The following is a 27782-nucleotide window of genomic DNA, read 5'->3' as shown; positions in this document are numbered from 1 at the left end:
AGTCAAATTAAGATTTTTTTGAAGACCTGAGTTTAAAAAGGCCAAGGTGTCTCCTATTTCATCCAGGGCCATCTCCAATCCTCTTGATCTATATTTTTCTATTGGACCCAGATGGTTCTGAAGGAGGGGAAAGTGAAGCAGGTAATTTTGCACAGCCCTCCTTTACTTAAATCCAATTCACCTGCATGTCATGGTCCTCTTTGAGAACAAAGGACAAACAATAAGCCATTTATTAGTCAAGGCTTTTATTAAGTGCTTGATATGTGCCAGAAACATATGTTAAAAACTGGAACATGATTACTTTGTTTTTTTGGGGGGGGGGTACTAAGGCTATAAATTAAAGAATATGATATAAAGATATGTTCAAAATATGATATATTAAAGAAAAGATGTAATATGATAATATTAGGAAATTATACAAATGTGGAATACCTGTTTAAAAAAAGATTTAGACTTGATAGCTGTCTTCATATATCTAAAAGGCTTATTCATGTGCAAGAGAGATTAAATTTGTTTTGCGTGGCTGTGAAAGGTAGAAGTAGGAACTATAGGAAAAAAGTTCAAAAAAGCTTCATCGTAATTAGAGCCAATGGGTGACTTTAGTATCTAATTCTCTTTTACTGGAACTATTAAAATAGATAAATTAGATAGTTACTTGCAGAAAACTTATAGAACTTAGTTGATTTATGAGGTTCCTTTCAATTTCACAATTCTGTGATTTCTTATGAGAATTTAGCAACAAATTTTTTTCAGTTGCTGCTTTCAGTTTATATAATTGTGAATAGGTTCTTTTATTTTAGGAAACCTTAATTGCCAAGCTTCTTACTTTAAGTGACTTTCCTAGCTTAATTAATTTTAATTTTTCTTTGTGTGCCTTAGCAATTTTGATATTTCAGAAGTTGTTTTTGCCATAGAGTGGATTGTAAGTAACTTTTTTTTCCTCACTCAGTTGGACCTGAAATGGAATATTCTTCTTCGGATTATACAAAAGGTATTTTCTTCATTATTTTTTTATGGTTAATTTTTTGTAGTTTTTGAAAAAAAATCAGTATTTTTCAAACTTAAGAACTGATAAGTCAGTGGTGCAGTTACATCTATTTCCATATTTATTTGCCAATGTGGTATTGTGGCAAATTTTGCCATTATTAAATCCTTCCTTCCTTAATTCAGGAATGTATTTCCTGCCAACGAATTTATTGGTGGAAGATTTTTTTTTTTTTTTGATAATTTGTTCTCTCCTGGATTTTAGTAGAAAAAAGGAAGAACCTATTTTGGAAATCCAGTATGACTTGGGGGGGGGGGGGGGAGAGGGGAGGACGGGAGTTTGTTTTCCTACTGCCAGTATGCAGCTTTTATTTAAATTAATTTTTAATTTCAGTAATCCAACATAATATTTTTATTAACTTACCATCTCATTCCCCATTGGGAGGAAAAAGCAAATGCTTTATAATAAATCTGTTTTGCTAAATAAAATAAATTCCCTCATTGACTGTGTTGGAAAATTGTTTTTTAAATAAAGTTTCATTTCTTACGTAAGGCAACAGATTATTAATGTTTTTTAATTAAAATTATTTTCAGTTAGTATTTTTTCTTTGTTTTCTATCTTTCTTACCCAGTAAAAACAAAACAAAATCTTTTAAAATAAATATACATAATCAAATAAAACAGATTCTCATATTTGCCATGTCCAAAAGGACATATCTCATTCTGCATCTTGAATCCATCTCTCTTTAGTACTAAAGTAGATCATATATTTTATCTTCAGTCCATTCTGTCATAGTTGTTTTTAAATCTGTAATTTTTAAAAAATAAGACAATATAATCACTGTAATAATAATTCACTTATCCCTTCATTTTCATTTTGTGTAGAAAAAGTTTAGGAGTGATTATGTGACTTTAGTGGATAGAGAACCTGTCTTAAAGGCAGGAAGACCTAGATTCAAGTTTCACTTCTAACATATACTACTTGAGTGATCCTGAGTTCTACAGGTACCTCTTTAAGACTACAAATTGCAGAAAAGGTACCATCTTTCATTTATAGAGGATATTTTTTCATTTGGAAGTTAATTGTACCATTGAAGTCACAGATTGTCTTTATCACTAGAGAAATGATTTGTATCCTTTCTTAGTAGTGCCTAAGCATGATAAAATATTTTTGTGTTTGCTTTTTAAAAATTCTTGCTTTTTCATAATATGTTTTTGTTTTAATTGTGAGATTTACATTTCTAAGCATTTAAAATTTTTTTAATAGATTTGCTCCTTAGACTAGCAGTAATCTACTGCTATTGTAATTTAGTTTTATGTTATTTTATATGTATTGAATAATTCATTTAAAATCATGGTTCAAATTTTAAAAAGTAAATTGATTAAAGGTTAATTAAAAATAAATTGATTATGATTACCCATAAGCTAAAGAGGATTATAAAATAAGCTTTTTGAGAACAAAAGGTCTTTGAATATTAGAGACAAAAGTAATATTACAATTTATTCAGTTCAGTTCTCTCATTTTACATGCGAGGAAATAGAGATCAAGAAGTTATTTAAGATTATATAGCAATTTAGTGGCAAAGCTAGGAATAGAACATGTTAAGCTTTGCTTTTGTGCTATTTAGCCCATTTTAAAATATAGATTATTTCCAAAGAATGATTTGTAAGGCATTTCCCAATCCGCACTTGGTTTTTGGATGTTTTTTTTTTTTTTTTTCCAGATTGCTTTGAAATGAACCAAGTTGCAATTTCCCTTCTTCCTCAATCCCCCCAAACAAAAGGAGCATGAGGAACATGGATCAGCATGTTTCTGGAATGGATTGATGGATTTTTTTTCCTTGAAGATCGGTCATTTGCAGTTAGACATCTGGGCTCAATAACATGCTTCTGGGCCTAAGTTTTTCTTTTTTTTTTTTTTTCATGGCAGTGTAATTTTAATCTTTAATACAGAAGTAACTTGCTACTTTAGACACCTAGTGCTCTTTAATTTTAGTAAAATTAGTTTTAGTAATTTTAGTAAAATTAAAGAACTAGAAAATAAAATTTGTTAGGTTTTTTAAATTTAAAATTTATTCTTCAAGATTTTTATCAACAATAAAGTATGCATAGCAAAATGCTAAATTCTGTGGGGAATACAAAGAAATTATAAAACAGTCCTTATTTTGAAGAACTTTACAGTCTGTTTGGGAAGAAGACACACATTTGGAAAATGGAAGTACAGAATGTTATATAAGTAAATTCCTAAATGAGTGGTACACGGACAGAATTTTTCAGAGAGAAATGATCATCATTGTCTGGAGTAGTTGCAGAAATACACAGTCAGTAGATTTTGTTTGGGGGTAAGAGGGAATAGCATTAAGAAACTAAGAATGAAGAGAAGTAAAAATATGAACATAGACAAACCTAAGTGGAACAGTGGCTTTGTTTTTTTAAAAATAATGGGAAACAAAAGTTTGAAATGTTGGTTGGGGTTAATTGAGGAGTTTGGAATCTAGGGGGAAATAATGTGGCATACTGCCTTGAACATGGCTTTTTAAGCTTTTTGCACTCCTGACCCCTTTTTGCCTGAGAAATTTTTATGTAATCCTCCTCTTCCCCACCCCAGATATATAGGTATGCAAATCAAACATATACTGATAATAAAAAATAATATCCTGATCCATGCATTCAGTTATATAAGACCCCTTATGGGGTTGTGAACAACCACAGTTTAAGAAGCTGAGGGGCTAGAGTATTGGCCTTGGATCTGCATTCACATCTGCCACAGAGAGTGACTAACTGTATGCTCATGAGCAAGTTGTTTAATCTCCTCAAGCTTCAGTTTCATCATCAATAGAGTGGAGATATAGTATACTTATGTGTACTGCTTACTTCACAAGATTGTTGTGAAGAAAGCTTATGATACTTTTTATTTTTCTTTAGATAGTAGTGAATAATTGAGGTTTTGAGGCAAGGAACTGATATAATTTAGAAAAACTAACCAATTAAAATAAACTTGGTATATCTTTGGCACAAATCTTGCTAATGCTTTTCTTTACTTTTATGCTTTCAGGCATGTTCAAGTTCTGATAAACACTTACTAGTATCTATTTGGCTAAAGGGAGATATCCTAGGAGAGAAATTGGTAACTTTGGCTGATCATTTGTGTAATAAGGACTTGGAAGTTGCAGTATCTTCAGAATCCTCTACATCAGAAGGATGGACCCTATTAAGTTTGGTATTGTCTCAGCGTATTAAAAATGGTATGTTTGTTGGTGAGTTTATTTTGCCAATTAGGGGTAACTTTTTGCAGAACCTAGAATTGTCCAGCTTCAGCTTTTAATATTGTTATTTAGTTGTGTCTGACTATTTGTAAAACTTCATCAGACAGCCATTTTGCTTTCTTTGGAATGTTTTTTGTTGCTCTTTCCTATACTGTGTGGCAAAGCCCTGTCCATAGTTCTTCAGGCACTTTATCTGCCAGATCCAATCACTTAAATCTATTTATCATCTGTTACTTATTCATATGGAATGTTATTTTAGGTTACACTTTGATGGTCTGATAGCTTTCCCTACTTTCTTCAATTTACAGCTGAATTTTGCAATAAGAAGCTCATGATCGGAGTCACTCCAGCTCTTGTTTTAACTGACTGACTAGATAGAGGTTCTCCATATTTAGCTACAAAGTATGTAATCAGGCTGATTTTGATATTGACCATCTAGTGATATTCATGTATTTCGAATCATCTTTTAGGTTGTTGAAAAGTTATGACTAATAAATTATTTTTTACAAAACAATTAGTTTTTGTCCTGCTTGATTTTGTACTCCAAGACCAAGCTTGCCTGTTTATGGCAGTTATCTTTTGATTTCTTACTTTAATATTCCACTTCCCTTTGATGAATGTGATATCTTTTTTTGGGTGTTATTTCTAGAAAATAATGTAGATCGTCACAGAACTGATCACTTTAAACCTCTTTAGCATCAGTGGTTAGAGCATAGGCTTGTATTATTATGATGTTGAATGCTATGCCTTGGTTTTGAACAGATAATGTTCTATCATTTTTTAGATTATAACTACTTTTCTTACCCTTTTATCAACTATGAGGAGAATTACTTCATTTCTTCTAAGTAATTCTTGCACACAATAGTTTATATGGTGATCACTTATTCATTCATTCCAATTCATTTACTAACTTCTCTTCTATAAGATGCTGATGTTTAATCTTTCCATCTTCTGTTTGACCATATCATGCTTTCCTTGCTTCATAGGTTTTACATTCCAGGTTCCTGTGCAATACTGATCTTTATTGCACTGGACCTAACTTTTGTCATTAGATACAGCTACATCTGAGTTTCATTTTGGCCTTGGTTCAACCACTTCATTAATACTGTAGTTACTTGCAGTTGTCCTTCATTCTTTCCCAATTCCCTGGATACCTTGAGACCTGAGTGCTTCATCATCCAGTGTCACCTCTTTTATCTTGGTAATAATACTGGAATGATTTGCCCTTTCCTCCTCTAATGGATCACTTTTTATCAGAACTCTCCACTATGATCCATCTGTCTTGGGTAACCCTGTATGTCATAGCTCATAATTTCATTACCCTATGCAAGCCCTTTTGTTGCAACAAGGCAGTGATCCAGGTTCATTTAGCGTCTTGGTTATTGTCCTAGAGAAACCGTAAGACTTTTATTATTTATATGTAAAAAATTTGATTTGCAGGCTGTTGTAGGCGCTTTCTTAATCCTTTTAGCATTACTGGGCAGAAATTTAATTTGAGTTTTGTTAAGCTAATTTGCTTTTCTTATAAAACATCAGCCTTTTTATTTTATACAATTTTGAGCTAAGTTTGAGGATATAGATTGAGAGTAGTCATTTTGAGTTTTTTGTGTATGTGTTTGTATATTTATATTAATGCTCATGTATGCTATTTTCTTTTTGGTTTGGATCTTTGATTTCATTATTGTGAAGTAGGGACTCACAGTATCTATAATTTACAGTTTTAGAGGCTTCCTAGGCCACTGATAGGTTAATTGCTTCCCCTTGGTTACATAACTAGTATCAGAGGCATGACTTTGCAATCTTTCTATCTCTCATCTCCCATGCCATGCCATGCTACCTGTTTATTTGGAGAATTGTTCTGATGAAAAAGAATGACCACTATAATAAAATATATTTAATAGAGATGTTTGGAAATACATTGATAATATTTGTAATATATTGTTTCTTTTAATTTTTTTCCATAGATTACTTGATTGGAGAATCTTATGTTGAAAGAATTATCAGCAAACTTAATGCAGCTCTATCCAAAGCAAAGAATATTTCAGAAGCTAGAAATACTGAGTCGCCTGTATCTTTCATCTGTGATGTGGCCTCTAGCTTTTTCATCTCTATGAAAGGATGTTGTTTAATGCCATCATCTGAAGAATTGTTATTAACCATCTTTCAGTTGTGTGCCCAGAATCAGGATTTTACACACTTATCAGGTAGCAATATGCATACTTCTGAATAGTTATTTTTTAAAAAACTATTCTTGGGAATATCAACTTTGGAAATTGGAAAGTACATTTGTATACATGTTCTCATTTTAATGTGGAAATGAAAACATTGTTTTAGAAGGTTAGAAATGCCCATCATGTTCTCTTTTAAGACATAAGGTGTATTTAAGCGTTTCTAGAGATAAAACATCTAGATAATTTGATTGTTCTCTCATGAGAATGTACAAAGAGAAATAAATTGTTTTACATCTATGTTTTATATCCAGCATTTAATATAGTGCTTTGACATAAGTACTTAATGTTGAGTGATTATTTGATAATGAATGTCAGGATGAAAAAGAATTTTGAGATACTATATATTCTATTCCCATGACTTTATATCTAATGTATTTCAGAAGATGGCATTCCTTTTGCTGGTATTTAAAACATTTTTAGTTATTCTAAGTCAATTTGACATGTGACGTGTCATTTTGAGTATTATAAGGTATTAGACTTGGAAGGGACTTAGATGGCATCTTGTCATTTACCCTTTCATCCTTCTTTCCTTCTATTTAACATTAGAAACCACTATGGAGAAAAGAATGAAATAAGTTCCTAAAGGTCATATAACTGGTTAATATTGAAACCAGGACTGAAAAAATAGGTCTCCTTTTTCTCATTGCTTATTTTATAGTGTGACATTATCCTGTCTAATAGTTAAAAGATGAAATATAATCAACTTTTGGTGTCATATCCAGATTGTCTATTGTGAAAGCTACATTTTTCAATCCTTGCTATAATATAGAGGGTGCCAGACTTGCTGCCTGCATGTGCCAGACTATACATAAATCACATTAAAATGTAATTGGGAAATGTTGAACAAAATAAATTTGTGATTTTCTGAGTCAGTATGCTGTCCTCAGGGATCTTTTTTGATATTTATTTAACACCTTTGTTTCCTGTGCATGAAAGGAAAAGAAGTACAGATTTAAAAAAAAAAACAAAAAACCTCATTATTACCCTCTCTGGAAATAATATAATTTTTCTAACCATTAGAAGCAAAGACCTTGTATGAATTCTAAGCAGGAATTCAAGTCAATTTATATTTATAATGTGTTTACTTATGTTAATCTCATGATTCAGAAGTTCTTTGCTTTGGTGGTTGAATATATTTATTTTACATTTTCTGTGTACATGATGTTTTAAAAAGCCGAAACATTGTAAACTAAGACCAAATTCAGATGAGTAAATTATTTGGATATCTTGTGTTACAAATTCCATATTAATTGCTTGATTTTAGATTTTCTTGTTTGTAAACTGAAGCATACTTGGTTATGTGGCTTACGTTCTCTGGTTCTTCAATTTGGAAATGCAAATAAGCAGAGCACCTTCTTACATTTATCTGCTCTTTGGCTCAAGGAACAAATTCAGTCTTCATCCTTGGATGTTAAAAGGTAAGTTCTCTATCTTCTTTAACTTATTCTTTTTGTCAAAACAGAAAGCTTTGTTGATTTATGGTACGGTGTTGTATATTTGTATAAAATTAATAAAAGTTTCTTGAATGATGATTTCTTACTAATGAGTGTTAAAAGCTACCATGCTACTTATAAAGTAAAGTATTACTTTAAATACTTCCTAATGTCTTAGGGATAATCAGACATTAGGAAGTATTTAAAGTAATAGGAGAATTAGATGAGGTCTACTCTTATTGGGAGCACCCTTTGGTTTTCTGGTCCCAGTATCTCTGAAATGGAGCTTTTTCAGGAAAGATGGATATAACTAGAGATGAACTGGGATCAAATCTCTCCTACAGATTTTCTACAGAATAGTTCTAAACTGTAAGGGTGAAAAAGTGAAGTATTATTTTTCTCTTAATTTTCTTTGTCCAGATGAAATTCTTCTTAGGTATATGGTATTATTTCAAAAGAGAAGTGAATAAAGCATGAGATTTAAAATGAAAAGACCTTTATTTTTCATTTATGAATTTATATACGGTGGGAAAACTATTTACCTGTCTCTAGTTCAAAAAAGATAATATCTTATACAATTGTCCTTAAATGAAAATAACTTGCAACATATTTTTTGTTTTTAGTCTTCGAGTTATGATATCCACTGTTGATGATTTACTAAATAATCTTCTAGAAGCTTATAATTCACCTTTTCTTCTGAGACTTTATGTTGAAAATCTAATGCCAAGTGATAGTGAATGGGAAAATTTGAGGCATTCTCTTTCTACACAGGTACGTTAGAGACTGAAAAACTCTTTTAAGCATTGTCTCCTTCAGAGCTCTCTCTTAGTGATTATTTTGGAGTTCATTCAAATTAGCATCTTCTGTCTACTGTGAAATTTGATAAGAGTGGTAAAACTTTCTGCTCCCTCTTTGAATCTTAATGTACACCTTTCTTATAGTATAAATTTGGAATTTTATTATTGCACTGCATATCCCTGACCATATTTTGTCAGGTTTTTCAGACTTAACAATTATCAGTATAATGATATAGCCGGAGAATTTCTTTCTCTCACTCTTTTTTAAAAATTTAATTAACAGTGGTTACATAAACCTCTTCTGGAAGGAAGATTGAGTTTGAACTATGAACACTCCAGAACAGATTTCCAAGAACATAGTACAGTGAAACTTCCAAGCCATTTGTGTACCACAGCATTATTAAGCAAAATAGTCTTGTTGTCTCTGAAAGAGGAAATAATTCTTGAAGATAACAAAACTGAAAAAATCAGTAAGTATTGCTTTTTGATGAAAATACGCAAAGCTGTTTTCTATAAAATGTGTGAAAAAGAATAGTAAACATTACAATTTTAGTTTTTTGAATGTAACATTGCTTTAGTGTTGAGGGAAGTTGAACGATGTAAGCATTAGAGATATTAAATCTAATGGGAGCATATTGGCATTTTAGTAGAATATTATAAGCAATTAAGCAGAAAGTAGGTTTGTCTTGTTTCATCCAATAAGGAATTAGTTATATAATTATCAAAAGGGTAATTATAATAAATGATGATAATAATAATACATTATCATAATACATGTTTAATGAACTGAATTATTGCGTTTCATGATATATACACTATAGAAAATGATATATGAGAAGTTGCAGTGTTTAGTTAGGAATTCTATATTTTAAATTAAAAATGCTAGTATTTTTTAAAGGATATCAGTTTTCTGTGTCAGATTGTTGTTCCTTTTAGAACTTTAGTGAATTCTGCTTCCTTAATTTTTAAAAAGTTAATAAGAGATCCAAATAACATGGTTCTTAAAATTTTGTCTGGGTAAGGCGTAAGGCTTTTGCCAAATTAGTTGAATTAGAAATTTTGAGGGCTTGTATTATTTATGTTAAATTTTTTTTTCATAGGGGGATTCTGGGAAGATGGCAGAATAAGGCAGAAAATTAAACCTGCCTTTCTTAAATTGCTCTACAGATAATTTAAAATGATGTCTTAAAGTGAGCTTTAGAGTAGAAGAAATAATTAGTAGTAAGGATAAAGTAGTTAACTGCCCTAAAACAACTGGGGTGGACAATAGCAAACACCTGATGGTGATCTGGCCTTATTAAAGTGAATAAATGGGGCAATAAATCACAAGCCCTGAGGATAGATATATAAACAGTAACCTTAGATTCAGGAACATTCGATCTATGGACAGGAGGGTGGGAGTCACATATTTTGGGCATCAGGAGAAAATTTTAGGACCGTGTGCCTGGTGCTGGATGTAGATTCCAGATGTGCTGACCAGGTACAATCCCAGGCTGTGGGTGAGGAGAAAGATTGAGTATATGCTACTGGTGAGTGCAGTGACACAGTGGTGGGGCTCTGCTGTTTATGGTAGCTTGCAGGAGAGTAGAGTCCCAGGTTTCAGTTCTAGAGTGCAAACCTGTGCTGAAACCTGTAGCCATGGGAGGAGTGATGGCAGGAAATAAGAGCATTTGTGGTTATAGCATTGCTTGGGGGGGTCCCTAGTTGTGGCTTTGGGCTTGAGAGAGGAGTACTGAGATAAAGTTCAGAAAAACAGTAGCATAAAAAAACCTGAGACATTATCCTCATTACCTTTGGTTTAAGGCTTGACTTTAACTTAAAGTTAACAGCAGCCAATAAATAAGTTGTTAAAAAAAAAAGAAAGAGAAAGAATCCACCCAACCATAGGTAACTACTGTGGTGATAAAGAAGATTGGGGGTCAAACTCAGAAGAAGTAAGATCAAAATAGTTTCTTCTAAAGTTTCAAAGAAAGATGTAAAATGGTCCCAAGCCCAAAAAGAATTCTTGGAAGAGATTAAAAAGGACTTAAAAAATAAAAAAAAAAAAGAGAAGAAATGAAGAAAAATTAGGAGAAAAGAACAAGAATGCTAGAAAACTGTGAAAATGAAAGTCAACCAATTGGAAAAAGATATTCAAAAACTTATGGAAGAAAGTAATTCCTTAAAAAGTAGAACTAAACAAGCAGAAGCAAATGATATCATAAGAAGACACCAAGAAATAATAAAGCAAAATCATTTAAAGAATGAAAAAAAAAATAAAAGAGAACGTGAAATATCTTATTACAAAAATAACATGAACCAGAATTATTCAATATTCTATTAGAAGTTCAAGCAGTAAAAATAAGAGAAAAAAAGTACATGGAAACAATCAGAGTGAGTAATAATGATGTTATACTTGGAAACTCCTATAGTCAACTTAAAAGCTAATTGAAACAATTTTAGCAAAGTAATAGGATACAAAATAAAGCCACATCAGCATTTCTATAATCACCAAGGAAAAAGTACAAGAAGAGATAGTAAGAAATAATCCCATTTAAAAAAAACAAACTTAGATAGCATAAAATACCTGGAGTCTTCCCATTTCAGCAGATTGAGGAACTACATAAGCATAATTATAAAACACTTTATGCAAATAAAGTCAGATATAAATCATTGGAGAAATATCAATTATTTGTGGGTACATGGTGCCAATATCATAAAAATTGACAATTCTATTTAAATCTATTTATTTCACTGCCATCCCAATTAAATTACCAAAAAGTGCTTTCATTGAGCTAGAAAAAAAATGAAATTAATTTGGAAGAATAAAAGGTCAGGAATATCAAAAGAAGTAAGGTGTGGGAAAATATGTAAGAGGTTTTTTAACAGTACCAAATTTTAGGTTGTTGTATTATAAATTGTAATTATCAAAACTTATCTGCTACTGGCTCAAGATAAGACATACAAAATACAGGAGTAAATGGTTATAGTATGTTTTAAAAATATAAAGATTTAAGGTTTTGGCTTAACAATTCAGTATTTGGGGGGAAAACATTGACAAAACTGAAAAACAGTCTAGTAGAAATTGGATACAGAACAATATCATATACCGTTTATAAAGGTAAGTTAAAAATGAATTCATAACCTTGACCTCTAAAGGGAAATCTATTATAAGCACATTAGAAGAACATGGAACATATTACGTATCAGATTTATGGATTAGAAGAATTTATAAATAAACAAGAGCATTTTGAGATTTAAAATGCATAATTCTGATTATATTAAATAAAGTGTTTTATATAAATAAAACCCAACATAGCCAAGATTAGAAAGAAAGGAGAAAATTGAGAAACATTTTTATAGATGGTTTCTTGGGTAAAAGGTCTCATATCTTAAATAGAGAACTTTGTCTAATTTATAAAAAATATGAGTCATTCTCCAATTGATAAAAGGTCAAAGAAAGATCTAAGCAGGAAAAAAATTTTCTACTGTGTGACTCTGGGCAAGTCATTTAGGGGTCAAGTGACTTGACCCTAATTGCCTCAACAAAAAAATGTTCTAAATCACTATTGACTAGAGAAATTAAAATTAAAAAAACTTTGAAATATTGCCTTACCCTATCAGATTGGCTGTTGTAGAAGGAGGAAATGACAAATGTTAGAGAGCATATAGAGGAGATGATATAAATATACACTATCGATGAAATCATGAGACCATTTTGGAGAGGACTCCGGAATTATACCCAAGGAACTGTGTCTATTCCTATGACCCAGCAATACCATTATTAGGTCCAAAGGTCTCATTGTGGCACCGTAGAACTGAAATTGAAAGAATGCCCATGAATTGGAGAATGGTTAAACAAATTATGGTATATGATTGTGATGAAAATACTATAAAAAATTATAAGTAGGTTGATTTTAGAAAAACAGACTAAATGGTAATAATAAAAGTAAAATGAGCAGAATCAAGACAACATTACACACAAACACATATAAATAAGAGTATTATTTGAGCAATAATTGTGAATGATTAAACTATTCTTAGTTTTAAAAGTAGTCAAATCAGCTACCAGGGACCTATGAAGGAAAATGCTATTTACTTCCAGGAAAAACTAATGAGTTGAAATATGCATAATATAGTTTTAGATAGATCTAGAAATAGGTAGATACAGATATCTGTGTTAAATGATGGCCTTCTCTAATGATGGTGGATGGGAAAAGAGGGAGGGAGAAAAATTTTAACTTAAAAGGATATCAAAAAAAGAAATAAAATAAATTTTCAAGAAATACTTTCTTCCCATACAACTTTGAGGTTACTCACAGTGGGGGGGGGGGGGAGTAAGCATGTATTGTGAACAGAATAAGAAGTCGAGGTGTAAGTGGTGCAGCTAGCTAATTATTCAAAGTGGAAAAGAGAAGAAAAAAAGAAGAGTGGAAAAGAGAGGAGCCTAGCATTTATTCTTTGCCTACTAAGTGGACTTTTATAAATGTAAATATGACTTTATTTTTGAATCCATGGCTTGACAATGTCCATTTGAAGTTATCTTAGGTCTGTGTTTGTACTTCATGTGGTCCTTACAATTTTTAATAGGAGTAGACAGAATGTTGAGTGGTGGGAAATGAGATTAAGCAAATCAAAATAGCAGAAATGTTATGCACAGTACATATTTTAATTTGATCTCCTTTTCATTAGTTGCAGAATTGCTGTATTCCTTGCAGTGGTGTGAAGAATTAGAAAATCCATATAGTATGCTAACTGAATTTCGTGAAATGCTTCAAGAAATGGGCATTACTTATGATAATTTATGTGTACTTAGCAAGATACCTGGACTGCTACAACTGATGTTCATCAGGTAAGAAGCTATTTTAGTTCCTGAATTCTTAGCTGACATCATCTGTTGCTTTTTCACCAAGATAATTGATTTAAATTTCTTTCTTTATCTTGAAATTGATAATAACTGTATTGAAGATAATGCTTCAGTGTAGGTAGAAAAATGTCCTAGCTTTATAACTATGGGAAAGGAAAAGTTAGTTAGTTTCCCAAGTCTCATTTTATCTCATTTTGGTAATTAGGATAAGATGATAATAGGATATAAATTATTAGTATAATACAATTTACATTTCCTAATTCATTATTAAAAAATTACATAAAGTATATATGAAGCATTTTGAAAAATTTTGAAAGTAAGGTGTGTGTATTTATTTATTTTAGCTATGATTTCATTGCTTTTAAAATACATTGCAGATTTCTCTGAATCTATATTTCTTATGGAACAATTATATTCCATAGTTTTCCTGTAACACAGTTTGTTTAGTCATGCCTACATAATAAACAGGCTCAACTCAACCTTAATCCGTTCTATCACTGCCCCATAGGACTTGGAAGTTCTAGATCCTTCTGGGAAGCTAAGAGTATTAGCTGATATAAAAAGTAGCAATAGTGTATTTTTGAGGATAGCAGATAACAGGGTATGTAGATAACTATAAAAACTGTCAAAAAACCATTAAATTGACATATTTGGTATTTTCCCTCCATTTTGCAATAAACTACATATAGTACTTTCACATATAGTATACTACCTTTACATAAAACCTCCCAGCAAAACAATTGCTTCAAACAATTTTGTATTTACTGCTTAAAAAAGGGAATAATGTGTGCTTTATGAACTTGAAGTGGACATTATTATATTTAATCTGTTTTATTGTCTTTTAGTATTATGTTCGTTAAATTGTTGTCATCGTGTTATTTACTGATACTGCATTAATTTGTGCAAATATTTCTGTATTTTCATTACTTTATATACCACATATAGTTAAACTATTCCCTGTAATAGTTGGACACACACTTTGTTTTTCCAGCTTTTTTGTTTTTAAAAATATGGTTTTGGATATTTTGGTACATTTGCAACCTAATTCTAATCACCTCTGCTCAGCATTGGGATCATTTGATCAAAAAGTTTAAATGAAAGATTATCTTTTGTGGTATAGTTTTAATTGAATTTTATGGAATGGGGTGGATCAGTTCACAGTTCTACTATCATTGAATTTGTGTTCCCACCTTCTCACAACTGCTTCAACATAGACTTTTTCTTTCTTTGCTAAATTAAAAGGTGTGAGAGGTCAAAGTTGTTTTATTTGCATTTTGAAAGAGGTATAACATTTTTACAGATGGGTTCCTTATGACTAATTTTAAAAACCAATAATAAATTTTAGAAAATAGATTTTCTTAAAATTTACTTCTGTTTTCTTTTAGGTCCAGAGATAGTGGTACACTTTGGGCTCTAACTATTTCTAAACTGATGCATTCTAAGAACATTTTACCTGATGAAGTTAAACAACTTTATAAGACAACAGAAGGGTATTTTTAAATTATAATTATTATACTTTATATTATACTTTCTCCTAGGCAATCATGCTGCCTTTGATGGAAAAAAAATGAACTTACATAGTCCTAGGAAACACTTGCTGTATTTTCAAAATTTTATCATTTTTGTAACAGGTGTTTTCAATTGAATTCTATTTGAGAAAGTAACTGATTTTGGTGTCACTTTATGCTTATCTAAACAATATATTTCAAAAGTCTTTTTTCTTTGAAATAAGACTACTCTTTTTATCCTCTTGGGAACTTGTTAAAGTAGTAGAAATAAATCTTTGTTATCCTTTGCTCTTACTTTTCATATTGGATTTCCCTACCCCCACCCAAAAGTAGAATAACCCACTCAGGGTTCCAATTATGTATTGTTATATTTTATATTATAATTATTTGTAAATTTGTCTGATTCCTATTACCAAAAGCTTTTCAAATTGGGATTGTATACCTTAACTTTTAAAAAATTTTATAGCTACATTTTGTACTCATACAGTAGAAAACAGTTCTAATAGACTTGTGATGGGAAGAGCCATCCGCATCTGTAGAGAACTATGGATTCTGAATGCAGAACAAAGCATAGCATTTTTACCTTTTTTGTTTTTGGTTGGTTGCTTTTTTCCTCATGTCTTTTTTTTCCCTTTTGATTTTTTTTTTGGACAGCCTGATAAATATGGAAATATATTTAGAAGAAAATTGTTGAATTATTAGCAGAAAGGAGAGAAAAATCTTTAACTTTGAGAGTGTAGTATTTGTAGTAATCCTTATATTTGCCCAGACTTTTGTTGCATTTCTCTTTATGAATTATGTGATGTGAGTTGAATGGCCTAAACAAGAGGGATAAATATTGGGGATTTTTCTGAATTAATTATACAAATATGTAGTAGAGTTGTAATTTTTAAAATTTGTGATATCTTCTCTCCTCTGTGGACAGGTTTTTTCCAGTAACAGAAGGTAGTTTGCATACTATTCAGAGTCTCTCTTCATTTTTGCCTTTAGAAGATAAGGAAGAACTAGTTAACCAGTGTACAGCTAGACTGTTGACATGCACAAAGAAAGATCTTTGTAATATTGATGGTAAGTTACTTTAAAAAAATACTTTCATTTTTATTTGTCTCCATTGAGTAGTTATTAGTGGAGATTATATTTATTTTTAGAATTAAAAATTAACAAGTAGAATATATAATCTGTAAATAACATGGCAGTGTAGATTACTGGAAGATAATGATAACTTGTCTTTTTCTATTATATAAGTGGTATCTCTGCTGCATACCATCATAAGAAATATTTACAGCAATAGTGAGCCCTTTAGGTCTAGTTCTTTATTTATATACATAAAATATCTTGCCAAAATATTATGGAAGTTGGAGATTCCCTGTATTTATCTTGGAAGTCCTCTGATTTTATTGATGAGAAAACCAAGGAGAAGGAGTTCAGTAACATTTGAGAACCCAGATGACAAAATCACAGAATTTCACAGTTGATTCTACACACCTGGCCAAAAAAAGAATTCTCACTGTAGCACATGCAGCAACTGCTCAATTAATATTTATTTTAAGACTTTTAGCAAATAGGAGCCCGCTACCTGCTGCATCAGACCATTTCACTTATGGATAAATTTAATTGTGAGGACATTTTGTCTTAAGATAAAGACTAAGTTTGCCTCTGTAATTTGTGATCATTATGATTCTGTGAAATAGCTACCATTTCCTCTTCAACTCTTGTCTTTCTTTAAGCTAAACATTCCCTATGCTGTACACTAATCTTTATAAATTATGAACTTGAATTCCTTTACCACTCTTGGTTTCTTTTGTATGTTCTCCAGTTGATAAATATTCTTTAACTGGATTCCTAGAACTTAGCATAGTATACAGTATTTCTGGTATGTTCTGACCAGGACAAAGTACAGCAGACCTCCTACTTCCTCATTCCTGAAAGTTTTGCTTCTCTTAATAGCCCAATTTCACAGTATTTTTTTTTTTTTTTGCAGCTATATTCATATATTTAACTTATTTTGCTTGTAGTTCATCAAACTCCCCAAATCTTTTTCAGACAGTCTGTTATCTGACTTGTATCTCCCATGTTATAATCTTGAAGTTGATTTTTTTGAACTCATCTTGTAAGAATTTGCATTTGTCCCTATTAAATTTTGTTCTATTCAGTCCAATATTCTAGTCTGGCAAAACCTTTATGCATCTTCATTTGTCTTTCAAAAATATTAAAGAACATAGGCCCAAGTATATATTCCTGGAACACTCTACTAACGGTGTTTTTTCAGGGTTTTTTTTTTTTTTTAAATTCTGATTTAAACTGCCTAACTTATTCTGTCTAATTTAGTAGACACCAAATAAAATTGTTATTTCCCTTTACATAATAGAACAGAAAATAGGATTGCTATTAAAGATATCTGCAGATTATTTAGTACATCTTGTTCTTTTAAATATACGAGTTCAATTTGTAGCTTTCATGTCCAGCCTGCTTGTTACCTTCTTTCTGTCATCTTTTCTTCCTTTAAAGAAAAAAAAGGCCTCAACACCCCTTTTTTTTGTTTTCATTCTTATTTCCAAGTCTTTACTATTTGAGAGAGAAAAAGAAAAACCAAGCCTTTAAAACAAATAAGCATAGTTAACCAAAAGAAAATTTTTAAAAAGCATGCCTTGTGTCTATCACCTTTTTGTCAAGAGTGAATAATATATTTTTTCAACTCTCCAGGGCCATCTCCAGTCAACTTGTTTATCTTGCCATTGGATCCAGATGGCTCTGAAAGGGAAAGTGAAGCAGGTGGCTTTGCATAGCCCTCCCTCACTTAAATCCAGTTCACTGCATATGACAGTGTCATCTCCCTGATGTCATGGTCCTCTTTTAGAATGAAGGACAAGCAACAATTAGAGTTGTAGTCTGTTATTAAATTGATTATAGTTCTCAAGGAAAATAGAGGAAAATGTTTTTAACACACATTAAAAAATACATTTTAAAAAAAGCTATTGGGAAACTAAATATCAAAGGCATATAGCTTGTAATCAGCTTCTCATTTATTTTTTTCTTTAAGTTAAAATTGAGTCAGCATGATATATAAGACCTGGCTTCTTAAACTGTAGCTTGCAATTCCATATAGAATAATTGAATGTGTGTGTGGGATCACAAAATTATGAATTATTATCAGTAAATGTTTTATTTGTATTATACCTGTTTTATATATCTATGTATTCAAGGTCACATAAAAAATTTTCATACAAAAAGGGGTCACGAATGGAAAAAGTTTAAGGAATATACTACAAGTAGGCTAACTACCAAGTCAGAAATACTGGGTTCAAGTTCTTCTCAGACATAAGCCCAAACTGTAGAGAAGGTGCTAACCTGAGTTTAGTTGTAGGAATTTCCTCATTTAGGAGTTCCCTGTACTAGTTAAATCACAGGTGTCTAGTTTATGTTGCTTTTCCTGAGTCTAAAGAAGTAGTATGTAAGTGCTGTATAGATTTCTTGTAATAATTATTCATTCAAGAAATTGATCCTTTAAAAGAATAGGTGTCCTGTTACATAATAGCTATGTCATTTTCACATTGGCTTTTGTTTTAGGAAGTTTTGGATATCTTTCCATTTTGAATTCTTGTCTGAAAAAGGGAAGCATTGATGGTAGAGAGAAACTCTATGGAATACTAAAAATTATAATGTCATGGAAGAGTAACCATGAAGATATTTTTCTTTTCAGTTGGTAGGTCATGCACTATACTATAATTTCCTCCTTTTTTCTATTTATAAAGTGTATTTTTATATAACTTGTTTTATATATATATATATAAACTTGTTAAACTAACAATATTGTAGATCTTTTTAAATCAAAAATAATTTTCAAAAGGCTAATGACAAGATTGAAATGAATTATCTTTCGTTTTTTGTCACTTAACATTTTTAATCCTTTGTGTTTTTGGTGCAGCAATTTGAAAGAAGCAAGTCCTCAACTACTTGGCTTAAATATAGAAATAATCCACTTACTTTCTATATTATTGAAGTATTCTTCATCCCTTTTGGTGGATTCCGACTGGGATTTCATCATGTGCTCAATGCTGGCTTGGTTAGAGGTAATATAATTTCTTATGTTTCTACGTAAGCATTAGTAATTCTCTTAATTCTTATAAAAATTATTTTAAAGGAGCTCAAAACATTTTATGCCTGTAAAATAAGTTTGTTACTTATAAATTTTATATCCAGTATCTTAACTTTTATCTGCACAGAGTAGTTCTGTGAGGTTAAGTGTGGCAGTATTTCTATTTTCAAATGAAAAAACAAGGTTACTATTGTTTAATGACTTAGAATTTAGCCTCCTTAATGACTAAATTCTAAGACAACTTTCAGTTGTAATATTATTTCCATTATATTGTCTTGTCTCTCACAATTATACATCAGTTGAAATGTCAATTAATTAATAAAACGAAGGATAAGAAATTGCAAGCCAACTGACCACTGTATCATATGTATCTTCATATTTCTCTTCAGGTGCTCTTTCTCATTAACTTCTGCCATGAGGAGAGTTCTTAACAGCTTTATTCTTTAAAGCAAGAGTCTTTTTACATCATATTTCTTAGTATCTTATGAATGTACGTATTCAAAAAAATTCATAAAATGAAATTGCAAGTACTCTACAGAAGTATATCAGTTATGATCAATCAACCAATTAATGAGTATTTTTTTTTGCCTGTTTTTGACAGACACTGTGCTAGATGCTGGGAATGCAAATAAAAAGAATGAAAGAATCCTTATTAATAAGTACAGAAAAAATACAAAGGAGGAAGAAAGCACTAGCAATTGGGAGAAATCAGAAAAGGCTTTATGTAGAAGATGGTACTTAAACTGTGTCTTGAAGGAAGTGAGGGATACTTCGAGGTCGAGGTGAAGACGAAGTACATTTCAAGCCTGGGAAATGGCCTGTACAAAAGCACAGAGAAGTATGATCTCGGTGTCATATGAGAGAAATAGAGAGAAACCTATTTTGACAAATAAGGTTAGAAAGAAAAAGTAGGAGTCTTATCAAAGTTTGAAGGACTTTAAGAGCCAAACAGAGAACTGGGCTGGTGGTGCACATCCTTCTACCACCTGTACTTAAGGAACAATGAGTAGGCTGAGGATCTTGGATTGCTTGAGCTAGGAGTTCTGGAGATGCTGTGGTTGGATTCAGGTGTCCTGATTAATAAGTCTGACACAAAATGTGGGGATTTCTAGGAGAAGAATTAGAAGTACAAGATAGTCTAATAAGGGTGAACTATTTTTGGAATGGAGCAGGTCAAATCTGTGCAGATCAGCAATGGGATAGAGCCCATGTTTAACCATGGTACTTCTATCCTGGTCAAGATAGGAAAGTTCCATTCTCAACCCTTCTGCCTCCCCCTCTCCCCCCCCCCCCCAAAAAAAAAAAAAAAAGCCTAATGGGAATTTACATTTTATTGTAGAAGTAATAAGGACAAAGTGGAGATTATTGAGTAGAGGTATAACATGGTTCTATACCTCAATTATTTTAGCAATTGAGTGGAGGTAGGTTTGGAATGGCGAGAAATCATGGTTGGTGAGATCACTTAGGACACCATTGAAATAATCTAGGTGAGTAAAGGGCCTGAATAGAGAAGTGTTTGAATATGAAAGGTATTGTAGAGAAGAAATGGCAAGAATTGGCAATAGATTTTCTCGGAGGAAAACAGGTGAGGAAACTTAAAGAGGATAATGTATGAAGTTATGAACCTAGGAGGCTGAAAGAAAGGTAATGCTTTTTATAGAAATAAGGACATTTAGGAAAGATAATGAATTACCTCTTGATCATGTTGAATTTGAGATATCTCCAGAATATCTAGTTTTAAACATCCATTATACATTTATGTGATGTGGGCCTGAAATTTTTAGGGTAAAGGTTAGAGCAGAAAATATAGATCTTTGACACATCAGTGTAGAGTTGATATTTTTCCTGGTAAGAGTTGTTGAGAGTACTGAGAAAAAATGTAGAAAGAAGTAAGAAGACTCAGTATTTATTCTTGCATGTATGTAGTGATAGTGAATTTGCAAAAGATTTGGAAGTTCATTGTTATATGAAATTTAAGGTATAAGAACTTTCTACAGACATCATATGAAACTTAAGATATGGGAACTTTCTCCAGATTTAACTTGCCTCTGGCTTTGTAAATGAGTCCTCTGAAATGCCCCAGTCACTTTATATAGCAAATGTCTTAGTCTTATAAAATATTATTCAGAAATAGGATTTAAACTTAGGTCTTCCTGACCTCAGCACTCTTGTTTTTCCTTTTGTACCCTTGAGTCAGTTGGGCTTGGTTTCATTTAAGTTCAGGATTATGCTTCTCAGCTGCGAACAGTTCTTGCTTTAAGCATTATGTATATTCACATTACACAAATCTGACTTTATGTAAAAGAATTCTGAAAGAAACTGTACTCCAAAAACCTTTATGTTAATTTTATTATACTTTTTCTTATTACTGTGTGTTCTTTCTCTCTTTCCACTCCTGCCCCTTGGCTTGGCACTCTATATGACTTCTCAACCCTCATTAAAAAAAAAAAAAAAAAAATCCTTTATGTGAAAGCAGAAAAATGGATAGGGAGAGAGTACCACCACTATGGCTTAATCAGGCACTTGTGTGAATACCTTCAGTTGGAGAGAGGAGACTTTTGCTCCCCCCTCCACTTACTTGTCCATATATTTGATCCCTACATATTCTTCTGCCCCTCCATGCTCAGATACTTTGCATCTGTACCCAGCTCCAACTTGTCATCCATTCTCTCCTTGTCAGGTTCCCACATGTTTACCAACCTTCCTCTCTCCTAGTGTCCTTCCTGCTCTTGTTTCTCTGTTCCTGGCCTCTATATAACCCAGCAGATGTTTAAGTAGAAGTCTGCTCTGAACAATCTACTTAAAGTAAGAACTGTCTGTAAATGTAATCCATGTTTCAAAAAGTCTTTCCCACAGAAACTTTTTTTTTCTCTTTAGATCATAGGATATTTAGTAAAAACAGCTCATATTGGCATTTTTGAATTGAGTGTTGAGAAATACTTTACTAAGAGGTATGTTTCCCTAAGAATTCAGCAAAAAAGTGATGTATTTTTGCTCTCTAAGGAGCACTGAGGGCTTTGTGAAGAAGACAGAAGGAGAAGGAAAAAGTTCTCATCACTTCTCTTCTGATGATTCTGGTGATATGAAACTTCTATCATCAAAACTGTTTAAGTGATGGGTTACAAACAAATCTTCTAAAAAGTGGGCTGCTCACAAATACTTTGTTATACTTAAATACTAAAAAGTGATAGAAACAACTTATACATGAAATTGTAAATTTTTCTTTAAAGAGCTTGCTTTAAAAATATATATATATATATACGAAATTCAATATGTATCTAGCTTATCTGCTACTTTATGATTTTCCTTCTTTTTTCTTTTATATGTTTTAGATACTACAGTGACCTGGGGGTGGGGGGAAGCCTATCACTAGCCCCTTTCACTCTTTTAATCTCCATTGTACTACTACTCTCCCTAATTGGAAAAAACAAAACAAAACAAAAATTTTGTAACAAATATTTATGGGCAAGTAATAAATCCAAACATTTATCATACTTGAAAATCTTTCAGTCATTCTTCCTTGTAGTTTCACCCAGAAACTACCATTACCAGCCATGCCTAATTCCCAGACCTTCAGAAAAATCTCTGGCCACAGTCTTGCACAGTGTTTCTTTACCAATCTTACCTCAATCAGAGGTCTTCAGAGATCTCTGGCCACCACCTCTCTGAGCGGTGGTTTGCATGTTTAACAGAGCACCCAAGGACAGCTACATGCAAGTTTAAGGTCTTCAATCTACGTGTTCACATCCTGTTCTGACCTCCTTCTCACTCCTAGTGAACTCCTGAACTCCTAGTAAACTCCATCTATTTCCTGGCCCCCACAGCCTATATTGGGTCTCATAGACCTTTCGTAGATCACGCGCACAACCAATTAGAGGAGACACCTCCTATTGATGACCCGATCTCAATTGACCAGAGCTTCCACTCATGAGCAATCTATGCTGGTCACAGAAAACCACATCCGGGGATCTCAGGCTTCATGGCCTTTGGGTACTTCCTTATAGCCCTGTATGAACTTCCTCTCCAGATCCTTACACTTTCCCTTGAGTCTGCTACCTCTGTTATGAGGTTTACTTCATCATCTATCCTTTAGAGTCATTTTTCTTTAGCGCATATTGTTATTTTATTCATTGCTTTTCTGGTTTTGTTCCTTTCACTCTATATTAGTCCACACAAGTCTTCACAGGTTTCCAAATTTGAATCATTACTTTTGTAATTTCTGATGAAACAATAATATTCTATTACATTCATATAGCATAATATCTTTAATTATTCTCCTTTTGGAGGATAAATCTTTGTAAGACTTGTTTTGTAATGATCAAAATTGGGTCAAAGAAAAAAATCAATTTAAGAAATATAGGAATTTTAAGTGACTTTTATCATTATCTGGAATTAACTGAATAATGTGAGACTAGATTATCAGAAAAATGAAGATGAGTCATCTATTTTTATATTGAACATTTGAAGTAACTCTGACTGTAGTCTTCTCTATGAACAAAATATTCCAAATCATATATGTCTTTATATTTGTTATAGGTTGTGTATTGGTTAGTAAGTTGTATATATTTTGCAATTTTAATATTTAATTATTGAGAAAAGAATGATCACTAATGGCAAAAGGTTTCTATAGAATATTAATAAATTCTTAATGACTTGGGATAAAGACTTGCATTAATTAATGAGAGAATGCAACTTAGAGCGAATGCAAGTTTACTTAATAGGAAACTAATTTTTATCCTTAGATTTCAAAGAGGAAAAGTGTATCATAAAGGGGGAAGAGTTTATTATATTTTTATCCTGGCTAATTGAGAGGCAGGATGTGACCTCTTCATACTTGCAACATGTAAGGAAAAACAAAAACAAAAACAAAAAAACAAAACCTTTGAACATTAAATCTTTAATACTACTTAATAAGAAGTTTATTTTTTAATGTAAGATTTAATAGTTCTTGTTGGAACCAGACAGTAGTATGAATTTTGAAATAAGTAAGGAATATGGTACATATTATCCCTTATTTCAGATGCACCTGTGGTTTGGCAAGAAAAGCTAGGAGTCAGGAGATTAAAGGTTCTGCTCTTGTCACTTAATAATTGTGTGATCAAAGTGAAGGGGAGGAGCGGGGGAGAGGGAATGAAACCACATGACAAAGTAGCAGGAAGAAGTACAACAACCAAGTCCTGTAAAGTAGATCTAAAAAAGTACACTAGACCAATTTATTTTATTTTTTTATTTTATCAAAGCTTTTTGTTTACAAAACATATGCATGGGTGATTTTTCAACATTTAACCTTGAAAAACTTTCTGTTCCAAAATTTTCCCTCCTTCCCCCCCACCCCCTCCCCTAGATGGCAGGTAATCCAATACATGTTAAATATGTTAAAATATATGTTAAAATCCAATATATGTATACATAATTCATATGTTATCTTGCTGCACAAGAGAAAAAGGGAAAAAACCCTGAGAAATAAAACAAAATGCAAGCAAACATAAACAGAAAGAGTCAAAATTCTATGTTGTGGTCCACACTCAGTTCCCGCAGTTCTCTCTCTGGGTGTAGATGGCTCTCTTCATCACAAGATCATTGGTAACTGGCCTCAACCATCTCTTTGTTGAAAAGAGCCACATCCATCTTCTTCATATAATTTTGTTGTTGCCATGTATAATGATCTCCTTGTTCTGCTTGTTTCACTCAGTATCAGTTCATGTTAAGTCTCTCCAGGTCTCTCTGAAATCATCCTGTTGGATTAGACCAAATCTTGAAGAAAAAAATGAGTTGTTCTTTTTTTCCAGTCTAGGTCAGCATCACACTGTGACTTTATGTGGGATATTGGAACAAGTGCCAATTAGCATCTTTGTTGCCCAGTTCCCAGATCTAGTCATGGCTTCAAAACAGAGAAGAAGGGACCTATGCACTCAGAGTGGCAGTAAAGAATAAGGAGTGATTGAAAATTCCCTCCAGATAGGGCAGTGTTCAAATGCCAGAAATAGCAGTGTGGCTCAAACATGTGCAGCAGAACAGTCTCAGTTCCAACTTCAAGCCCATTTTGAAATCTTACATTGGAATAAGCTTCAAAACTAACAGTGTTCCCAACGGGTTCTGGTATAGGACAGTCTAATGACTATCAAGTTTGAGCTCTCCAAGTTCTTGACCACAGTTTAGTTCTGAGCAGTAATAGACGACTTACTTTTGGATATGGGCTCTTATCATTTGGTGAAAAAGCTCTGCTGATTTAAAGTAATATTATTGCAACCTTCTTTTTTGTTTGGAATTTCTGTCTGGGTTATCTCACATCATCAGGGTGTGTGTATGTAGATATTTATACAAATAAGGAATAAGACAGGGAGAGGCAAAGGACCAAGATGGCAGATAGCAACTGAAGCCTCACAACTTTACTTCCTAACATCTTTTTAAAATAGCTTGTCAAATGAAATTTTGGAGTGGCAAAGCCAACAGAAGGTCAAGATAAGGCATTTTTCCAGCCCAAAACAACTTAGGAGATAAGCAGAAATAGTCTCTGACACTAGTGTGGGAGCGAGCCCAGAACATACATGGTGGCAATACCAACAGGGGCATTGGAGAAGTGGCTTCAAGAATTCTCAGCCTAGAGAAACTGGTCAAAAAGACATTCTGGGGGGGGGAAAAGAGATTTTAGACACCCTGAGCCGACACTAGGACCGAGACCCAGAACTTTTTGGCAACACTTACCCAGTATGTAGTTCTGGGTTATAGTTGGAGTGTAGAGAGGAGCACCCATAGTTATGAACAATTAAGGGCTATGGTTCCAGTTTTAGAAAGGAACATTAGCACTTTTGGATGCAAGGAGAGAGGGTCCTTCCTGGATAAACACCAGAACACCAACCAGGGGAAGCAGTGGGTCACAGTAGTGATTTCTAGAATCACACCATTTTGGAATCACTGAAAACTTGCAGATTCCTAGAACTAGCCAAAACAGCAGCAGGAAAAAGCTTGAAGTGTAGAGACAATGCCCCAGTTGACCACATCTCCCAGTAAGCAAAGGAAAATTTAAACGTTAAACTCAAAAAAACAGGCTAGAAAAATGAGCAAACAACAAAAAAGAACTTGAGTATAAAAAGGTATCCAGGTGGCAGAGAATAATTAATATAAAATTTTAAAGACAACAGTGGTATAAAAACAAACCACAAACAAGGCCTCAAAGAAAAAGATAAATTAGACCCAAGCCCAACAAGGATTCCTGGAAGAGTTTAAGTAATAGGTAATAAGTAGTAGAGGAAAAAATTGGGGGAAAAAAGAGTGGTCTAAAGAAATTATGAAAAAGGAATGAACAGTGGAGTAAAAAACGACACATGAAAATACTGAAGAGTACCTTAAAAAAGACCAAATGGTAAAAAAAAGTACAAAAATTGGCTAAAGAAAAGAACTCCTTAAAAAATAGAATAAGACAAATGGAAAAAGAGACAAAAGCTCACTGAAGAAAAGGAATTCTTTTAATTTTTCTTTTCTTTTTGCTAAGGGTAACATTTCTAATACAATATTAAATAGTAATGATGATAGTGGGCAACCTTGTTTCATCCCTGATCTTACTGGGAATGATTCGAGTTTATTTCCATTACACATATAATGCTTTCTGATGGTTTTAGATAAATGCTACTGATCATGTTAAGGAAAACTCCATTAATTCCTATACTCTCTAGTGCTTTTAATAGGAATGAGTGTTGGATTTTGCCAGATGCGTTTTCTGCTTCTATTGAGATAATCATATAATTTCTGTTAGCTTAGTTATTGATATAGCCAATTATACTAATAGTTTCCTAATAATGAACCAACCCTGCATTACTGTTACAAATCTTACTTGCTCATAGTTTATTATCCTGGTGATAACTTGTAATCTGAAAAGAATTCCTTAAAAATTAGAATTGAGCAAGTAAAAGCTTAAAGCCAAAAGAATGAAAAACAAGAAAATGCAAAATATCAGAAAAACAGTTCAGCTGGTCAAGGAGATATTATTTACTACTGACTGGTACCTGACTACCTGAAAACCATGATCAGAAAAGGCTCAGACCTCATATCTTAAGAAATTATAAATTCTGTTCTTTTATCTTAGATCCAGAAGGCAAAATAAAAATTGAAAGAATCCAGCAGTCATCTCCTGAAGGAAATATTCAATTTAAAACTCCCAAGAATATTATTAGCCAAATTTTAGAGCTATTAGGTCAAGAGAAATATTACACACATTCAGAAATAAACAATTAACATTGCCACAGTCAGGATCACAAGATAGCAGCTGCCATAAAGGAGCAGAGGTCATGGAATATAATATTACACAAAGTAAAAGAGAGAGGATTACAACTAAGAATAACTTACCCTGCAAAACTGAGTATAATCCTTCAGATAAAAAAGATGGTTATTTGATAAAATAGAGAACTTACAAGCATTTCTAATGAAAAGGCCAGAGCTGAATAAAATTTGATATTCAAACACAAGTCTCAAGAGAATCTTAAGATAAACATGAGAGAAATCTTACAAGCATTTCTAATGAAAAGGCCAGAGCTGAATAAAATTTGATATTCAAACACAAGTCTCAAGAGAATCTTAAGATAAACATGAGAGAAATCATAAGGAACTCAATAAAATTAAATTTG

The 27782-nt window shown here is 32.3% G+C and overlaps 1 protein-coding gene across 1 annotated transcript in view; it reads left to right on the top strand.

The window, feature by feature from the left end:
• Positions 1-27782, top strand: part of LTN1 (listerin E3 ubiquitin protein ligase 1) — an 87056-nt gene that overhangs the window by 41945 nt on the left and 17329 nt on the right. Inside the window, exons 11-21 of the mRNA XM_051984844.1 lie at positions 950-991; positions 4040-4229; positions 6215-6454; positions 7746-7899; positions 8538-8685; positions 8995-9181; positions 13383-13542; positions 14943-15047; positions 15991-16133; positions 18633-18768; positions 18991-19135. Coding sequence (XP_051840804.1) covers positions 950-991; positions 4040-4229; positions 6215-6454; positions 7746-7899; positions 8538-8685; positions 8995-9181; positions 13383-13542; positions 14943-15047; positions 15991-16133; positions 18633-18768; positions 18991-19135 — 1650 coding nt within the window. The remainder of the gene's footprint in view (positions 1-949; positions 992-4039; positions 4230-6214; positions 6455-7745; positions 7900-8537; positions 8686-8994; positions 9182-13382; positions 13543-14942; positions 15048-15990; positions 16134-18632; positions 18769-18990; positions 19136-27782) is intronic.

This window comes from Antechinus flavipes, chromosome 3, assembly GCF_016432865.1.
Source record: "Antechinus flavipes isolate AdamAnt ecotype Samford, QLD, Australia chromosome 3, AdamAnt_v2, whole genome shotgun sequence".
NCBI lineage: Eukaryota > Metazoa > Chordata > Mammalia > Dasyuromorphia > Dasyuridae > Antechinus > Antechinus flavipes.
Note: the sequence above shows the minus strand (reverse complement) of the source record. Positions and strands in the feature narration are given on the sequence as shown.